The 16,283-nt window shown below is 40.5% G+C and overlaps 1 protein-coding gene across 2 annotated transcripts in view; it reads right to left on the bottom strand.

Moving 5' to 3' along the window:
• The window catches only part of fat1a (FAT atypical cadherin 1a), a 78,686-nt gene that overhangs the window by 43,796 nt on the left and 18,607 nt on the right, over positions 1–16,283 (bottom strand). For both annotated transcript variants that reach the window (XM_065956569.1, XM_020647177.3), the window contains exons 3-4: positions 15,825–16,139; positions 1,409–1,470 (exon numbers count right to left, since the gene is read on the bottom strand). In XM_065956569.1, the coding sequence (XP_065812641.1) occupies positions 1,409–1,470; positions 15,825–16,139 (377 nt within the window). The remainder of the gene's footprint in view (positions 1–1,408; positions 1,471–15,824; positions 16,140–16,283) is intronic.

Raw genomic sequence — 16,283 nt, forward strand, 5'->3', positions numbered from 1 at the left:
GTATCCCTCCCACTCAAAGTCAAATTACATAGGAATGTGATGGAGAAACGTTTAATTAACTCAGTTTCTGTAAATAATTTTGATTCAGTGTGCGCTGTCTTTCTCCCCAGTCGATGTTATCATTGCAAGCGTGAGCAATAAAAAAAAAAGAGAAGAATGGGTATTAGCGTGAAGTGAATGGACGTGTTGAATTTGGCATTACATTAAAGTGTATCCGAGTTTGAACTTGGTGTTTAATGTGGTTATGAAAAGTGTCTGGAGGCATTTTGTTAAACGAAGAAAATTCATGAATTCAGAATAGGTAGGGTTTTTTTTTTTTAACAGACACTAGACTATGAATGAGACTAGCTATTCTACAGCTTTAACCCACATGTTGGACACTGCAAATCTAAAGCTGTTTTCACACATGCACTCGTGTGAAGTGAAGGAGTCTTTTTGCCTTTGTATCAAATCTTTGTGTAATTGGACTTATTCACAGTGTCGACCAACGAGCTGAAGAGAGTATACTGGGGATCAGAAAAGAGAATGAAGCTTTATTATGCACAGGTAGGGTGAATTTTCCTGAATATTTCCTGTTGTGTTCAAACATCGGCTCACTCCCCCCCGCCCTTCCCTTCCCATAAGTCTGCAGCAATTCTAAACTTGCTAACTTCTAATTTGATTTGATTCATCAGCTAGATGCTTCCCTAAAGGAGTTAAGTTGTACCTTATTTCCCACTTTCATCCCTATCATTACACTGAGTCCTGTAATGTAATTAGTGTAAAGCAATGTACAATAAGAAAATGAAATACAACACTGCAGCAGCATTAACTGTCCCCTGGTGATCACTGAAATGTGTAACTTCTGACAATAATTAAAAGGCGTCCAATCTGCTCCCTGTCAGCACTGGAAACACAATTAAAACGGCTATTATCAACCTCGGCTCTGCAGAGAGATGGAAAGAGAGAGAGGGAGGGAAGGAGGGAAGTATAAGGAGAGAGAACAGAGCCCCGCTCAATTAAAACCCACAAGTTTAGACATCGGCCCGTTAGTTTGACATCAGCTTCCTGTCCCAGCTTGCTTCATCCATGAGACGGAACAGTGGGGAAGAACAAAGGAACAGTCACCGGGATCTCCCACTCGCCTCCCACCTCGTCCTCCCTTCCACCCCCATCCGGAAATCAGCACAAGGACAAATGATTCCAAAACGACTCCGCTCTTGCACATACAAGAAGATTTGTTTTCGCTGGAAACATGTGCCAATCAGCCGAGGTTTGCTTGAAATGCCAGAATCTCAGATACAGAAATTCGTATTCTTTTTTTTTCAACTGGGGAAGTGTTGACCTTTAAGGGTCCTGATCATCACGTTACTTATTCATGCTTTACAGAAATACAACAGGCTGACACTGAGCAAACTAAATAACTTACCTCAAGAATATGCTCATCTTGTTGTTCTCTGTCCAGCTTACGAGAAGTTGTTGTAACCAAACCTGTAAGAGACAAAAAAAAACAAACATGAATTATACAGATAAGAAGCAGTAAGTCACGAGACTGGTGAGACCAGAGTTTGACCGATACATGACCCAGGGCGACCCAACAGCCGATGTTAGCACATTATAGATACATGTATCTGTATGTGTGTACATGTTGGCCAATAATGAACATAGAGCTGCACTCACAAGTCTATAAGTCTAAGCTAACCTTTAAGATTCTTGTCAGGAACATTTTGGATTTACACAAAATACAAAGCAAACCAATGTAGTATAGTATATTTTGAGATTTTATAAGTTCTCAGATGTTGTTATCGGCATCAGAAAAATCCAGTTTCAGTTTGTTTTATGGCGCAATAACTAAATATGAAGCTGTTTTTGAATCCAAACCACAAAGCCAAAGACACAGAGAAAATTCGGAGGCATCGCAAAGTAAAGAAACAATATTTTCTCGCTAAACTCAAAACTTCGACCAATCTCCCCCCTAGCTGCTGGTTGACATGATCTGAAGTCTGCTGGTTAACTCATCAGTCATTCTCGAGTAAAGAGGCATCTGCATCTGGAAGAGTGCTCTCCCCCTCTTTCTGGTTAAGCCAGTTGCCAGACAGCCCACCACACTGCCTTACATATGTGAAATATCACAAAGGTCTGCAAATAGTGGCCAAACAGCAGCACAGCCTTGACACCATGCTTTTACTTCATCCACAAGCTGAATAAACAGACAGTCAGCCAGACAGTGTCTGCAGTTTTCAGCACTTTTTTGAAACAGAGAAAAAGGAAACTTCAGAAAAGATCCTTCTGCCAGTTAAAGTGTTTCAAGGGTCTTTTTGAGTGCTATCGCTCTTTTCAAGTAGGAGGATTGATTCTGCGTGACATCAATCACAGAGAGGGAACTTTTTAAGCCAAGCTTTGAGGAAAAAAAAAGTGAAACTTAAATGAGCTCCAGTCCTGAGTTCCCGACTAATCCAACCTTAACATAAATTCATAAACAAGAGAAGAAAAGAGAGGACGAGAGGGGGGAAGGATGAGGCTACAAGGCCAAGTAAAAGACGGCGTTGTGTTCTCACTACCAGTGTAATTGCAACTTTGCAGAGACGCTGAGTGTAGAGTAGACATGCCAACTTCAACCGCAGCAGTGCTGTCTGCTCGCCACACTGTGCCTGATTAGCATACAGCAAAGGATTTCCGAAAACCCAAAGCCATCAATGGCACATATGCCTGCAACAAGAATAGCAGGCCACAACTTACATGTCCTGAAATAGCACTCCCTCAGGACTGCAATTGAGGCATATGAGTGAGGTGCTTTTGCTCCCCCCCCCCCCCCCCCCCCCTTTTTTTTGATCCACTCCTACTTAGGCTTTATTTAATCTTCACAGTGAGCTGCAAAGATATAAGGCTAGTGAAATTCTGTTAGAAATCAATGAAAGAACAAACAGTATTTTTCCTCTTCGGATCTCCTTACCCAATATGGCCACATCAAGACAAGAATCATATCTCAATTTACTAACTAACACTAATCCCCACTGTAGGTAAAAATAGAAGAGAAAAAACGAAATTTACATAAAGAGAAAGAGGCCCTTTATCACCACCCCCTCCCTCTCTGAGTGAAAAGAGGTGCATCAACACTGGCAACACAAATATAGTTGAATAAACTCATACGTCTTGCAGGATTCATTCTCTGCAGCGTTGCACGATGTCTGCAGGAAAGTTTGCACAGCATCAGCATGCGTTCCATGAGGCAGCGAGCTGTAGATTATTACCATCAAAGCTAATAGTTCTGCTGTGTCACATCAAAACAGACTGCACTGGCTAATTATTCATGTGCTTTAGCGAGGCTTGAGCTGATGGATGATTATGTTTTTACGCTCCCCGTGCGCTGGCTGTGTTAGGTAAGTCCTTTCTCTCTACATGTATTATTGAGCAGAATACAGATGACAGCATTAACCACACCGAGTCTGGGACTATGATTTATAATTCCTCTGCCATTCAGCGGCCTAATCAAAGCCCTGCCTGGCTATCATAAAAGATACAGGGTTTGTTATGGAAACAGAATACTCTCAGTACAGAAGCGCTGAAACAACTATAACAATAGAAGATCTATTGAACTCTTGACAGATGGACCTTTATCCAAAGCCTGTTCAGGAGAACAGACATTAACTAAGAGTTCAGCATTGCAATGGCAGCAGAAAAGTCTAATTCACTGTGATAATTTACACTTGGATGCACACTGGAGGATGAGCTTATGAAACAGGATAGCACAATACAAGATGCCTTCTGTTTATGGGTGAAGGGAGCTTGTTCAAAAATATTGTTCATTTCAATTCAGGAATCATTTTTTGTCTCTTCTTAATTCTCAATCTCACACATAAATTAGCATGGCTACCTCCAGATGGAATGAGAGATTTGATTTTTTTAATACGCTAGATGGAGAGCTTGGGCTCATAAGACAGCAAAGTTGAACAGGAAGAGGAACGTTTTTTTGGACTCCATTTGATTGGGGTTGTGAAAGTAGAAATAGTGACAGGCAACCTCAGCTGGTGAGCACGCTCAGATGTCACATCTTATATGAGATCAAACATCAATTCATCATAATCGTTTGGCAAGGTGTTATTAATATCAAGGCTGTTTGATAAATATGGGAGTCCCTCCAGATACTGTTGTACTTTAAGACACAGCGGGGAGCCGACCTCACAGCAGGACAGCGATGGTTCATGCCAAACTGGATATTCTTAAAATGACTGTACCACTCACATGAAACAGATAACCTGTCCACTGGAGGCTCTCTCAAAAAGCAAAGGAATCCCAATAAGTCATATGTTAAAATGACCATTTGGACAGAGGAGCAGAAATGAACATGTTTGCAACCCAGAAGAAAAGGGTTTTGGTCTTCACCATATCTGATCAAATGTGACGCTTTAGTGGATACGTGTTTCTATCTCTGAGTTTTGTTGTATAAATATACCACACATAAAATCCATTATTTATTTTAGTTATTGTATTTTAGGCCCTTGTTAAGCACTTTGAAAACCTTGTTTTAATCAAAAAAGGTGCTATAAAAAAGTTACTTTTAAGAGTTAAGAGTACATTTGCATTATTAGGGGTATTGGTGATTTTTGCAAGGATGATTAAGGCCCGCCTCCATTTCATCGTTTTGTCTGGCTATTGGTTGATCAAACATAAGATTGAGATAGATTTCCAACATGCTGGGAGTCATCATCAGGCTGCAAAACACCAATTGGCGACTTCTCTGAGACTACATCCATGTTTTATACAGTCTTTGTACAGAGTAGTCGGGTATTATAAGGGTATTATAATTAATTCAGTAGTGAGAAATCTTTTGTCTGATTTGTCTTTCAATGGCTGAATTTTGGGGTCCTTAAAATACTACATAATAGATAGAAAAGTCTATCAGTGTTCTACACCTAACATGTCGTCTTCGATGTCAACGATAGAAGTCCAAATCCCAAAGATATCCACTTTACCTTTGCACTGTTTGGGATTTTAATAAAATGTATGTCAAATGTTAAAGATCCAATAGACTTGCAGGTTATTTTAGTTTCAAAAAACAAACTAAACAAAGTTGACTTCTGTGACTATTTTAGCTCTACAATTAGTCAGCTATGTGATTTTGGAGCATGAACTTCAACTTAAATGGTTCTAAACCACAAGCTCAACCTTTCTGGCTCTTTCACTTTTTAAGGTTGAAGAATGGACGAGTTTTGATGGAGCGAGAAACCCACATCCACTCTTAGATGTAGAGATGTCTGGAAGGAGAATCTAAAATCTGAAAAGGAAAAAAATAAGCTGCTTGTACTGTGGATAGTTTGAGCTATTTTCATAAATGTGGTGATGTAGCTGAAACTACTTTTGTTTACTTCTGATCCAATTTTTATACCTGACATGTTGCCAGCTTGCTGCTCGATCTCTGACCACAGCACTCACCACCCACTCTCAAATCCAAGCACTGATATCACTATCAGAACCCGGCTCACAACTACTAGTTTCCGAAACACTGAAACTTTCCAAAATGTAATGTCTATCCAAACATATTCTGCAAGTTCCATCAATAAGGAAAAAGCTACATGCTCACAAGGAAGGGTTCTTGTACGGAGCACTTTGTTTGCACAAGTGTTCCAGCCGATAAAGGTGCATACCACTCAAACTCTACCTTAAAGTTAAAGAGCTGTAAAATGAGTGGTTGCTAAGCCAGAGCTCGCCAATGAAGTCTGCATTTCCAACCCGCAGTCTTTGACAAAACACACACACACACACACACACACACACACACACACACACACACACACACACACACACACACACACACACACACACACACACACACACACACACACACACACACAAAAGCCATCCTGAGGCGTGGGCCGTGCTGGGCCGACAGTAATTATAGCCATGCTGTTTTGAGAGGGGGAGAAAAACAACAGCAAGGCAGCAGTGGCACTCTCAACCATGTCCTTGAGCACTACAACTGCTGCTCCAAAATGGACGCCCTGGAGGGAGTTAAGGAGTCCAGGACATTGTTGGGGCCGCTTTTGTACCCGGGCAATGCTGCTGTGATTAGCAGTCTTGGGATTGACACATATTTAGCTGCAGCTCCAGACATTTGGGAATGTGTTGTGTCTCTGCAGTTGCTGGACTTGTCGAGCAATTTTTAGGTCCTTGAGATATTAAGCATTATTGTTGATGAGCTGACACTAAGCTATGAAAACTCATTATTTAAGCCCTTGCTCTTTCTCTCCCGTGTGAGGAAAGTAATGAACACTGCAACAAATTACTTATCCCGAAACCCAACGTTCAGCTCCAGACAACTATATCAATATTCTCAGCTTCATTACGAGTTAAGTGTCTGCCACTCGAGCCTAAAACAACACTGTGAAAAGGATCTGTTTTCACAGCTCACGCTGCCATCTACACACTCGCAGCAAAACTGTGGGACCTCAGAATCCAAAGCACTGTGGGAGTTCAAGAAGGGATGGTACATCAAAGTGGGAGCTGTTTGTCACTTGCTTTATTACCAATTCTCTCAGAGGCTGCAACTGACTTTCATTTTCAGGGAAAGCAATGCTTGGCATGCCATTCAAAAGTCAGTGTGTTCTGCTCTGGCGTCCAAAGACACTCTGAATTTGACAAATGACAAAAAGACAGCACTTATAACCTACTGCAAATCCTTTTTTTTTTAAATACAAAGGTGTCTTTGAAATAGTAAAAGGCATTTAGTAGGGAAGCAATGTTTACATTGGGATTGACTTATCTCAGTGCTTCACAGCTGCTAGGCTTATTTGTAATCTGAAAAGACAACCACGTCATAGAAGACTCTGGGCTACAGGGGTTTCAGGGTCCCCAGTGCTTGTGAAAGTGAATGTTATGGGGCATTGTGAGAATGGACGAGGTACTTAAGAGCAGAAGAGCTGCTGAAGAACAAGACTTCTTAATTGTAATGTTGGGCTATGTCAGTTCTGATGTGTACAGATGGAATCTGGGAGGTACTTAAAACAAGTCATGGCATCCCAGACATTAAAGCCGTTTTCATATATGCACTCCGGATAATATCTAGATATTTACAGGAGGACTTCTCCGGAGATTCTCCCGAACTAGCCGTTCACATATGCTCCTCAAAGAAGGGGACTTTTGATGTCAGAGGGGGGGGGGGGGGGGGCGCGGGGGATTTCCCAACGTAAGACGCGGCGTAAATAAACAACGCGGAAGTAGCGGCTGAAGCAACACAGTCCGCTACACGACGTTATAATGAGAATATTTGCCTTTATATCAATGCTATGAGTAATTCAAAGGAATGACAACATCCACAAAAGAGTGGAGAACAACATACTGACAAATAGAAAACATAATGCAGCCGTTTAATTACGTGCACGGAGATCGTAATGGTTGCGTGCAGACACTTTAGCCGGTCACTGTATAAACGTCATTCTCTTTCCATTGGCTTGAATTGAAAATCTCTGGAGTATATTCGGCCACGTTCAGACATCAGCTCACTCGGATATTCTGCGGATAAAATACTAGGGGTCTGGTCGGATAAACTCCGGGTAAAGTCTGCGCAAAAAATGCGGCTGTTTGCATTCACACATAGCCTAAAGAACCTCCGGGTAGCCAAATCTCCGGAGTTTTTCAGGAGATTTCCGTATGTGTGAAAAGGGTTAAATATTAAGAGATTGTGCGTGCACATTAGCTTGCGAGTTAAAGCTATACATGTTGATATTCAGAGAGCTAATTTGTCTTGATACATCTGATTGGCGTAAACACTTCAGACACTTCTATTCAACCATATTCCCTTCTCCAACTAGACTTTGGCAGATTACACATTCGGCCTTTATACATCTATCAGACTTCACATGTTTATCGAACTTTGTAGTATTGTTGTGGGCATGACTTGAGTAAATCTGCCAGGTCAGTTACACAACTCAGCAGCTGTCAATCAAAAGCTGGCATGTAAAACATTAAATATCAAAAGTGAACTATTGAGTTTTTGGAAATTCTGAAAATGTTAAGATATTTTTTATGTAACAGGAGAACTAACATTTGAATACACAAACCAGGAATTTGTGTACTTCAGAGATAGCAGGTCACTGGCATTAAAGATGTGAGTAAAACATGAGGCTGAAATATTTAGTAAATATGTGCTTTTTTCCCCCATTGTACCAGGCAACTTCAGCCGACAAATGTGTGCTGTTGATTGCACTTCAAACAAAATTGGGGGGAAGCTAAGGTTTTGTTGCGTAATTAACGCTAGCTGCTATGTTACCAGTGTATGTGGTTGTTCCAGCAACTATGTAGTCTTGCAAGTACGTTTCTACATCACCAAGCCTCTGATTCTAATATATCTGGAAGGCACACAAATCAATTAGTGCTCTTCCTATCTAAGGTGTGCCGAGGCTTTTACAACATCTAACAAAAGATTGTTGGAATGGGGACCTAAGAAAGCAGCTTACCTTGAATAAAAGAAATGTCCAAAATGCTGTCAAAATGAGGAGCTACCTACAAATTCGGAAGAACTACCCACTGTAGTACTTTCAAGTCAACTTTACACCTTTAACATTTAATTTGGTTCACTTGGCATTTTAATGAGCACAATCAAGAGCGACCTGGTGCATTTAGCAGAAGTGTCTGAAGGCAATTTAACATTAAACCTTGAGCAAGAAGACCTTTTAAGTGTTAAAAAATTGACACCAAACAACGTACATTGTAATTTGAGTCTGTAGTGTTATCACTGTGTCAGCACCAGTGTCTCATCCACTCAGCTGTGTACGCTTTGGTTTACCTCACCGGCTTACATGTCACAGTGACAGCAATGCTTCCCTGTTGTGTCAGATTTGTCAATATAAAGTCTTGACCTCTGCCTCTGTAATTCTGCACAGGTTTGCTATTGTGGAAGAAAAAAATACTGTCTTTCAAAATACCAGAAAAGAAACCAACCAAAGGTTTAATTTAAAAAAAGTATTTTCATTTTGCTTGATGGCTCGAATGTTGTCGTTTTTTTTAATTTGATGTCACAAGGTCTGTAACCCTGCAAATAATAGTTGGAATTTGAAGATTTTAGCTACACATTTTAGAATACTATTTGGGGCGCAGAATGCTAAAGGGGTTGGGTTGGCCACATGAGCAGAGGTATCGTTCAAAGTTTTCCATACCGAAACCGATACCTTGAATTCAACACTGATTTCTAAACGATACATTTTTTGATACCAATTTTATAAAATCCATTTTAACAAATAAAAATTACATTTCACATTATGATACAAATCTTTAGTTTTATTTTTCAGCTCCATGGCGTTTTAAAACATTCAAACAAGTTTCATAACATGAGAATATAAACCATTTTACCATAATGTGGTTTAAATGTAGCTCTTCAGACAGGAAGACTATATTTTCACACTCGTTTTATTGTTTATTCTCATACCATGTCAAATCACTCCTCCACGCATGCTCACTCATTACTTCTCGTCATCATCACCTGGTCACATCTATCTAATAGCACTGCTCCACTCCCTCATTGTTAGCCTAGCACATTGCTGCTGTCTCTTTTAAAAATGGCTTTCTCTTCCACTAGTTCATTCATGCCATCGTTACGAGCGACCCTCTACCTCCCCATCGCCACCAAGCCTTCACAGTTCAATCAACTTCTTCATCACATCAACCCAGACGACATCATCCGCTAACACCTCCACCACCAGTGTCTGGACTCAACACACAAACGGCCCGATCTGGTTAAGCAGCCAATCACCAGCATTATTAGATCCTGGTAAAACAAGCATGCTGCATGCTTATTGGCTCACTTTACGCTGATGGTAGGTATGATAAGTCTAAATTTGGTATCGAATGAAAAGCCATTTTTCGATACTCTGTAGTATTGAAGCAATTCGATCCTTGCCAAAAAAGTATCTAATTCTATACCCAGCCCTAGCAGAGGCTCTAGTCCTCTGTGCAGACGGACTGGGTTCAAAGCTTACCTGTGCTCCCTTCCAGCATGTGATTAATCATTCTGTCTACCAGATTTCAAAATCTATCCAATGTACTATCAAATAAAGGCTAAAATCCCCAAAATCTATTTAAAAAAATACGGAAAGTGGAAACATTTCAACTTGTTCCTCTTTTCTGAAGATTTGCTTCATACCAAATGTTTAGTTGACTTTTTTTCTATTTAAATCTATTTATTTTGTTCTTAGAAATCGATCAAGACAATGAAAACTTTAGACACTTGAAGACATGAGGTCTTTATTCTTACGTTTACGCCCCACAAGGACACCAAAGACCACAAAGGTCCCGGGTTGGATTTGTTACAAAGATAGTGCCGTCAAAATGAATCTTTGCCAACTAAGCTACCGTGACCACCCTTTGAAGTTTGAAGAGAAAAATCTGCTATTTTTCATTTCCACCTTTTCTCCTCACAATCTCTTTTGAGAGCTGTGACAATTGTTCGGCCTCCAATTCACCGGAAACATTAGGAAGTTGTTGGAAGTATCCGTTTCCTATCTCACTTCCCTTGATAGTGGTTGGGGCTTTGGTAAACCACTGATAACAGCAGAGTGTTTGTGTGGGTTGGTGGGTGTGGGTGGGGGGTTACTTTAAAAATGAAAGTTACTGTGTGCTCTACAGAAAGTGGAGGATTTGCCACAGCAAGTCCTAGTGGTTGGTTTCCCTTTACCTTTTTCATTCAAGCCCCAGGGGGATGACAAATGCCCATAAAACCTGTGGAAGGTATCTAAGCTTGCCAAAGCATCACCCATGGCATTCCTTTTCAGTTGATGACAATGAGCTGTTGCCTTCAGGCAAAGAAAAAAAGGATGGGCCAAAATTGTTCTGTACTTTTATAAAAAAAAATCACCAGGACTAATCTTTCATCATTTAAGGTTTAACCACGGGATTGAAAGCTGCCATTAAAAGGAAAACAAAGTCATGTATAGACAGCCACGTCTTATTTATGGCAAGCTTTTGGTAAAACTACCCAATTTTCAGGTGACGAATACAGATAGGCGCCATCATTATGGGGTGGAGTTGTAAATTGGCTTAAGGTGCTTTGGGCATAAATATCATGCGCCATGTCATCATGGAAAAATGAAAACATGCTCAAAAACGATGGACAACAGCAGAACCGTTTGAAAGTACCGGTATGAATGCCACCCATGGAGAAGTGGAATGGACACAACAGGAAGTAGAGTAATGACTGTTTTCCAGATAAGATAGTTATCGCAGTGATCTTTGTTCCAGTTCTCTCTCTGCTTGGACATAAAAAAAAACTTCCTCTGTGAGTGTGTCTGTACATTCTGACTTCATATTCTGCTTGGTTGCCCTATCCTAACACAAGTTCTGGGGTAAGAGTTTTGCACAAAGTCCAACATTTCATGGCACTGCAACAGCATTTCAGAGAAGAGAGAGTGATTCACCAGGTAGAGAAGATTGTTCACACTTCAACAGAAAAGGTGGGCAACTCATGTCAAACACCTCAGCTGGACTGGCTCAGAGCTCTCTGACAACTCTGTTATGAAGAGAGGAATAAAAGTGGACAGCAAGTGGGCTGGTTGTCCCGATTTATGTGCAGACCAAATGTTTTTATGCCAAAGCTACAGCCAAGTATAACATCTGTGAACAACAGCTACAGATGTTCTGATAAGATTTTTTGTCCCTTACTGATACCAATACCTAGACTTAAGTAATGGCTGATAGTTTTTAAAGCTTTCAATGGACTTTCAATAACACCAGAGCACAAACTAGAGGAGACTTTAATGTAGCAAGACGGAGAACTGAATTTAGTCAAAAGGTTTGGGTCTGTTAGAAGAACAAATTATCAGCATTTATCAGAGACTGTGACATGCACTTAATCTTTAACAGAAAACTCAAATATTGGTCATGTACTCAGTCAAAAACAGTCATGTACTCATATCTTTTCTGTCTCCTCTTTGATGCACAGAGCATCTGGTTCATTCTGCATTTTAACCAGCTAATTGTACATGGGTCTGTTTAATGTAACAAATGTGTTGATTTTGTACCTAAAACTTCTTGTGGGTTTTTGTGCGGTGTCTTGTAAGGTGTCATGTTAAATGTGATCTGGTAATTAATGAGCACTTTCCCAATTGAATAAATTCAATACATTAAAAATAAATAAGAAAGGGAAAACTCGACTTGTTTGATAAAGAACAACTGATTGCTGACATTTTACTAGCTTTGCTAATCATTATACTTCCTGCCAGTGACACAAGATTGTTGAACTAGATCATATGAAGTGCGGGTAATAGATCATGTTATCAGATTAGTGCATACTAGCCGATGACAGATACAGCACCACCAGCCTCCAGTCCTAATTGCAGCCTAACACCCACTTTTAGTGCTGGTTACATATTGCTAAGGTCGAGTGTTTATATGCCAGGTTAACCTGACATAGCCTGTGACTACACACAACTTTATCTTTATTTTTTAGATCAAAATACCACCACAGCTCCACGCTACATGATGCACTCTGTCTACTTTGCTGGTTTACATCTGGGTAGTAGAGCATTATGGTAGTAGTCATTAACCAGAGATAAAGCCACAGCTAGTGGCAAGCGGCCACTAGCCAAAAACTTTCGACAGGCATTGTGGGCCCTAATTGATCAAAAATATCAATGATTAGTTTATGTTACTAGTAACTAGTGACAAGATTAAATCCTTGAGTTTACTTATCGCACCCATGCCTGACTATGTAATACTTAGTGACTTTTTAAATGCAGCACATACAATTATGTTTCTGTCTGTCTCACACATCACAGAGTATGTTGTGATCTGTTGACAACAAGCCTTTGAGTTATCCAGGAGATACAATTCTCCGCAGCCACCAAATTAGGGCTTAGGAGCCCTGAACAGCCTTGGTCATGTCTGTGGGTGGGATGAGATCTGTGCCACCAGACATCTGAGCTCTGGTTCATCTTTTAAAATTTCACACCCCAACAGCAATATTCAAATTCACTGATCTCACACTGATTGAGAACACATAATTCATATCCAGCTGACTGGCACAATTTGCACCCCACACCGCTCTGCCCCGTTTCTTTTTTTTTTCCCCCTCTGTTCCAATCCCTTCAATAGCGAGCTGTATCAAAAAACGTTGAGTTATAAGCTCTCAGACGGTGGGATTGCAATAGAGTCTCTGCAAGAGAGAAGAGCTGGCCTTGCACTTTAATGACAAACTAAAGTCAGAGAACAGCCAAAACAGCAGGACTTGTTTACTTGGCAGAAATAAAGTAGGCCTAAGCCTTTCATCCTGGGCTTTACAGAGCCAATGTGGGTCTATAAGGAAAAAAAAGGGCAACCGACACCACCCAAGGCGTCAAAGCAAAGCCTCCATATGTGTTTGAAGCTTGACGAGCATACTCGGAAAAGCAGTTACCCATGATAGCAGGCTAGCTAGTTAGCTTGGAACACAAGCCAACAAAGTTCCAAAAGCCACACACAAAACACAGGCCTTAACGTCTTTTCCCTTTTTCCACCCCTCTGTAGAGCTTTGTAGATATGCCAAGACAGGGCCTATGCTTCCAATGCAATTTAAGAACGTGTAATTACAGAGACTTGCATGCTGTAAATTTAAACATTTTCAAAAACCTATAATATGCGGTGAGAACGCCATACTGGGTTGATAATGTGGAGAGATATCAGGTCTATTTCAATCTCATTTAATACCACGGATATAGGAAACAAAGCATCATTTGTAATCATTGAAGACACTCAATCCAATTCTAAATTAGAAGCCTCTTTTAGAAGTCTCTGTTTCCTCTTGTTTCTCTCCTCATCTACTTTTCTTCCTCCACTCTCAGCTGCAATCTTCAAAAACACACAGGACGAAGAAATCCAAAGGGCAAAGCAGTGATTTGATGAAGTTTTCTTTGTTAAAAGCCTTCTTTGTTGAACCTGACACAAGGGGCTCTGGTGTCCCACTGATTAAAGTTTTAACGTGCTTTGATATGCATGAAAGGGTCTTCTCCTTTTGCTTCACTGTCCTCCATAAACAGTTTCTTTTTCCTTAGAGCTCTTCTGAAGCTTAAGGAAAAAAAGCATCTAGAAAAAGATACAGCCTGTAAAGAGTTTCTGCCCACAGTGGACTTTGCCATAAGCTTAGATGAAAACTCTGTCATCCTGGGAGAAGGAAATAATTACTTTAGATATGTGGGCTAAGAAGACTCAATAAGTGATTCACTGAAGGTTTCCTGAGGGCTCCTATCAGACGCCAGAACCAATCGACAGTAGATTGTGAGCCAGGAAGGAGAAAACTGACAATATAACAAAGATTAAATCCGCTTTGGTGGGAAAAGACGTAAAAATCCCAACAAGGAATGGCAATCAGTTAAAAATCAGCTGCTTCTGTGTCTTTCCAGCTATGGCACCAATATAACCAAACATAACTGGCCCATAAAAAGGCAGAAAAACCCCAGAGTATATCTTGAGGACGAAAACGATTGTGAAGATATTTTCTCCACAGCACAAGATTTACCTACACAGTTAAAGCAGTGTTATGTATGACTGCTTTGTTGGAAGATAAATTTTCAATTTCCCACTGCTTTCCCTTTGCAGCCTCCCAGACAGGCTTCTTATCAGCATTTGTGCGCCGATCTTGTCATGCAAGTGGAAGAAACACCAACCTTATGTGTCCGCATACCTAAGGCTTTTCCCCTTTCTGTAATGTTTATTTTTTCTTTCTTCTTTTCCTGTCCATTGGGGAGCGCCTAGTGTTACTGTGAGGCTTGTTTGAGAAGACATTCTACATGATCAATCCTTATTTGGTCAGAAAAATTCACATTGCTACTTCCAACAAAAATAACTCCAGAATGTTGATGGGACAACCTTGGGAATCAGGACCACACACGAGTGAGTGAGGACGAACTGGAGCAACTGCTTCACTAAACATTCCTCTTTTTAGTCTAATGAGCACTTGCATACAAAGTTTTAAAAACATTTTTTTGATTTTGTTCATATCTATTAAATAACTGATATAAACCAAATAGCTCTCAGTGGGTTAAAACACAAGTCACACAAATTTCAGATTACTCTCATCTCTGACTCCAACAGAACAAGAATAAATCTGTACATTTCACAGAGAGGTTCTGTCCATACATGTAGCTTCACTTTGCACCTATTACACGTATTTCTATGCTGTTCGACTAAACATAGCCTGCTCCTGCAACTTTTAAAGAACCCAATGAAATATTAATCATCACACCATTTCCAGAGCACCATACGAGAACACAGTTTAGAGTGTTAGAGTGGAAAAACCCCTGTAGGCTCAACCCACTCCTGTCCTGGGTTAAGAAAAAATATATATTGTGTTCACACTGCTCTTCCTTTTCTGCAGGAACAGAAACAGGAACAGGAAGCTCACAGAAACTACAGTACGTTTCAAAAATCTGGCCCCCAAGTCTCAAAGGATCATTTGAATATACAGTATGTAGTGCAATTCTTTGTGTATCCTTTTAAGCAGCTCATATCTTAGTGGTGAAAAAAGCAAAATGTCTGTTTATCATGTATCAGGATATCCCGATGGATCTTTGCTTAATAGGGAGAATAACATGTGATGTCTGCAATGTAAGACTGTCAGCAAGCTTTTTGGTTTTTAATATTTTATCACATTAACGTTGAAGCCTAGAAAAATGTCATACTTGGGAGACGGCGACCTTTCAAATCTTTATGAGCTGACTTCTTTTAAGTCGTCATATGTTTCTTTCTGACGCTAACAGACATCTCCAAGGTTACCATTTGTCCTGATATATAGTAAAAAGCTCTTGACTCAGCGAAGGCATTTCCTTCTCAAAAGATGAAATGAATGGAGACATTAATTCCCATCAAACCAACAGCAATTTTACCTGTCTTTGCGTTGACGGCGAAGAAGCCCTGGGGGTTGCCACTGGTGATCCTGTAGGTGAGTTTATCGCTGGCTTTGGCATCTGGATCGACTGCGTTGATCTGGATGATCGACACATCTTTGGGGGAGTTCTCCATCACAGAAGGGTAGTAGACAGGTTCGGAGGTTTGTGGCGCGTTGTCGTTTACGTCCTGCACTTCGACGTAGACCTCGACGAAGGCGGAGAGGGGCACCACGCCACGATCCATGGCGTAGACAGTGAGCCAGTAGTGAGAGGTCGTCTCATGATCGAGCAGTTCTTGTGTCCGGATAACACCTAAGAGAGGAGAGAGATGTAAATTAGCTCTTTTATCCTTGACAATATAAGGGAACTTTTTTTTTTTTTGTGCAACACTTGCCCTGACTCTCACATCTATTCTTGCACTATCAGTGATCTCTGAAAAAAAAAATCGATTTCTGG

Source organism: Labrus bergylta, chromosome 1 (assembly GCF_963930695.1).
Source record: "Labrus bergylta chromosome 1, fLabBer1.1, whole genome shotgun sequence".
Lineage (NCBI taxonomy): Eukaryota > Metazoa > Chordata > Actinopteri > Labriformes > Labridae > Labrus > Labrus bergylta.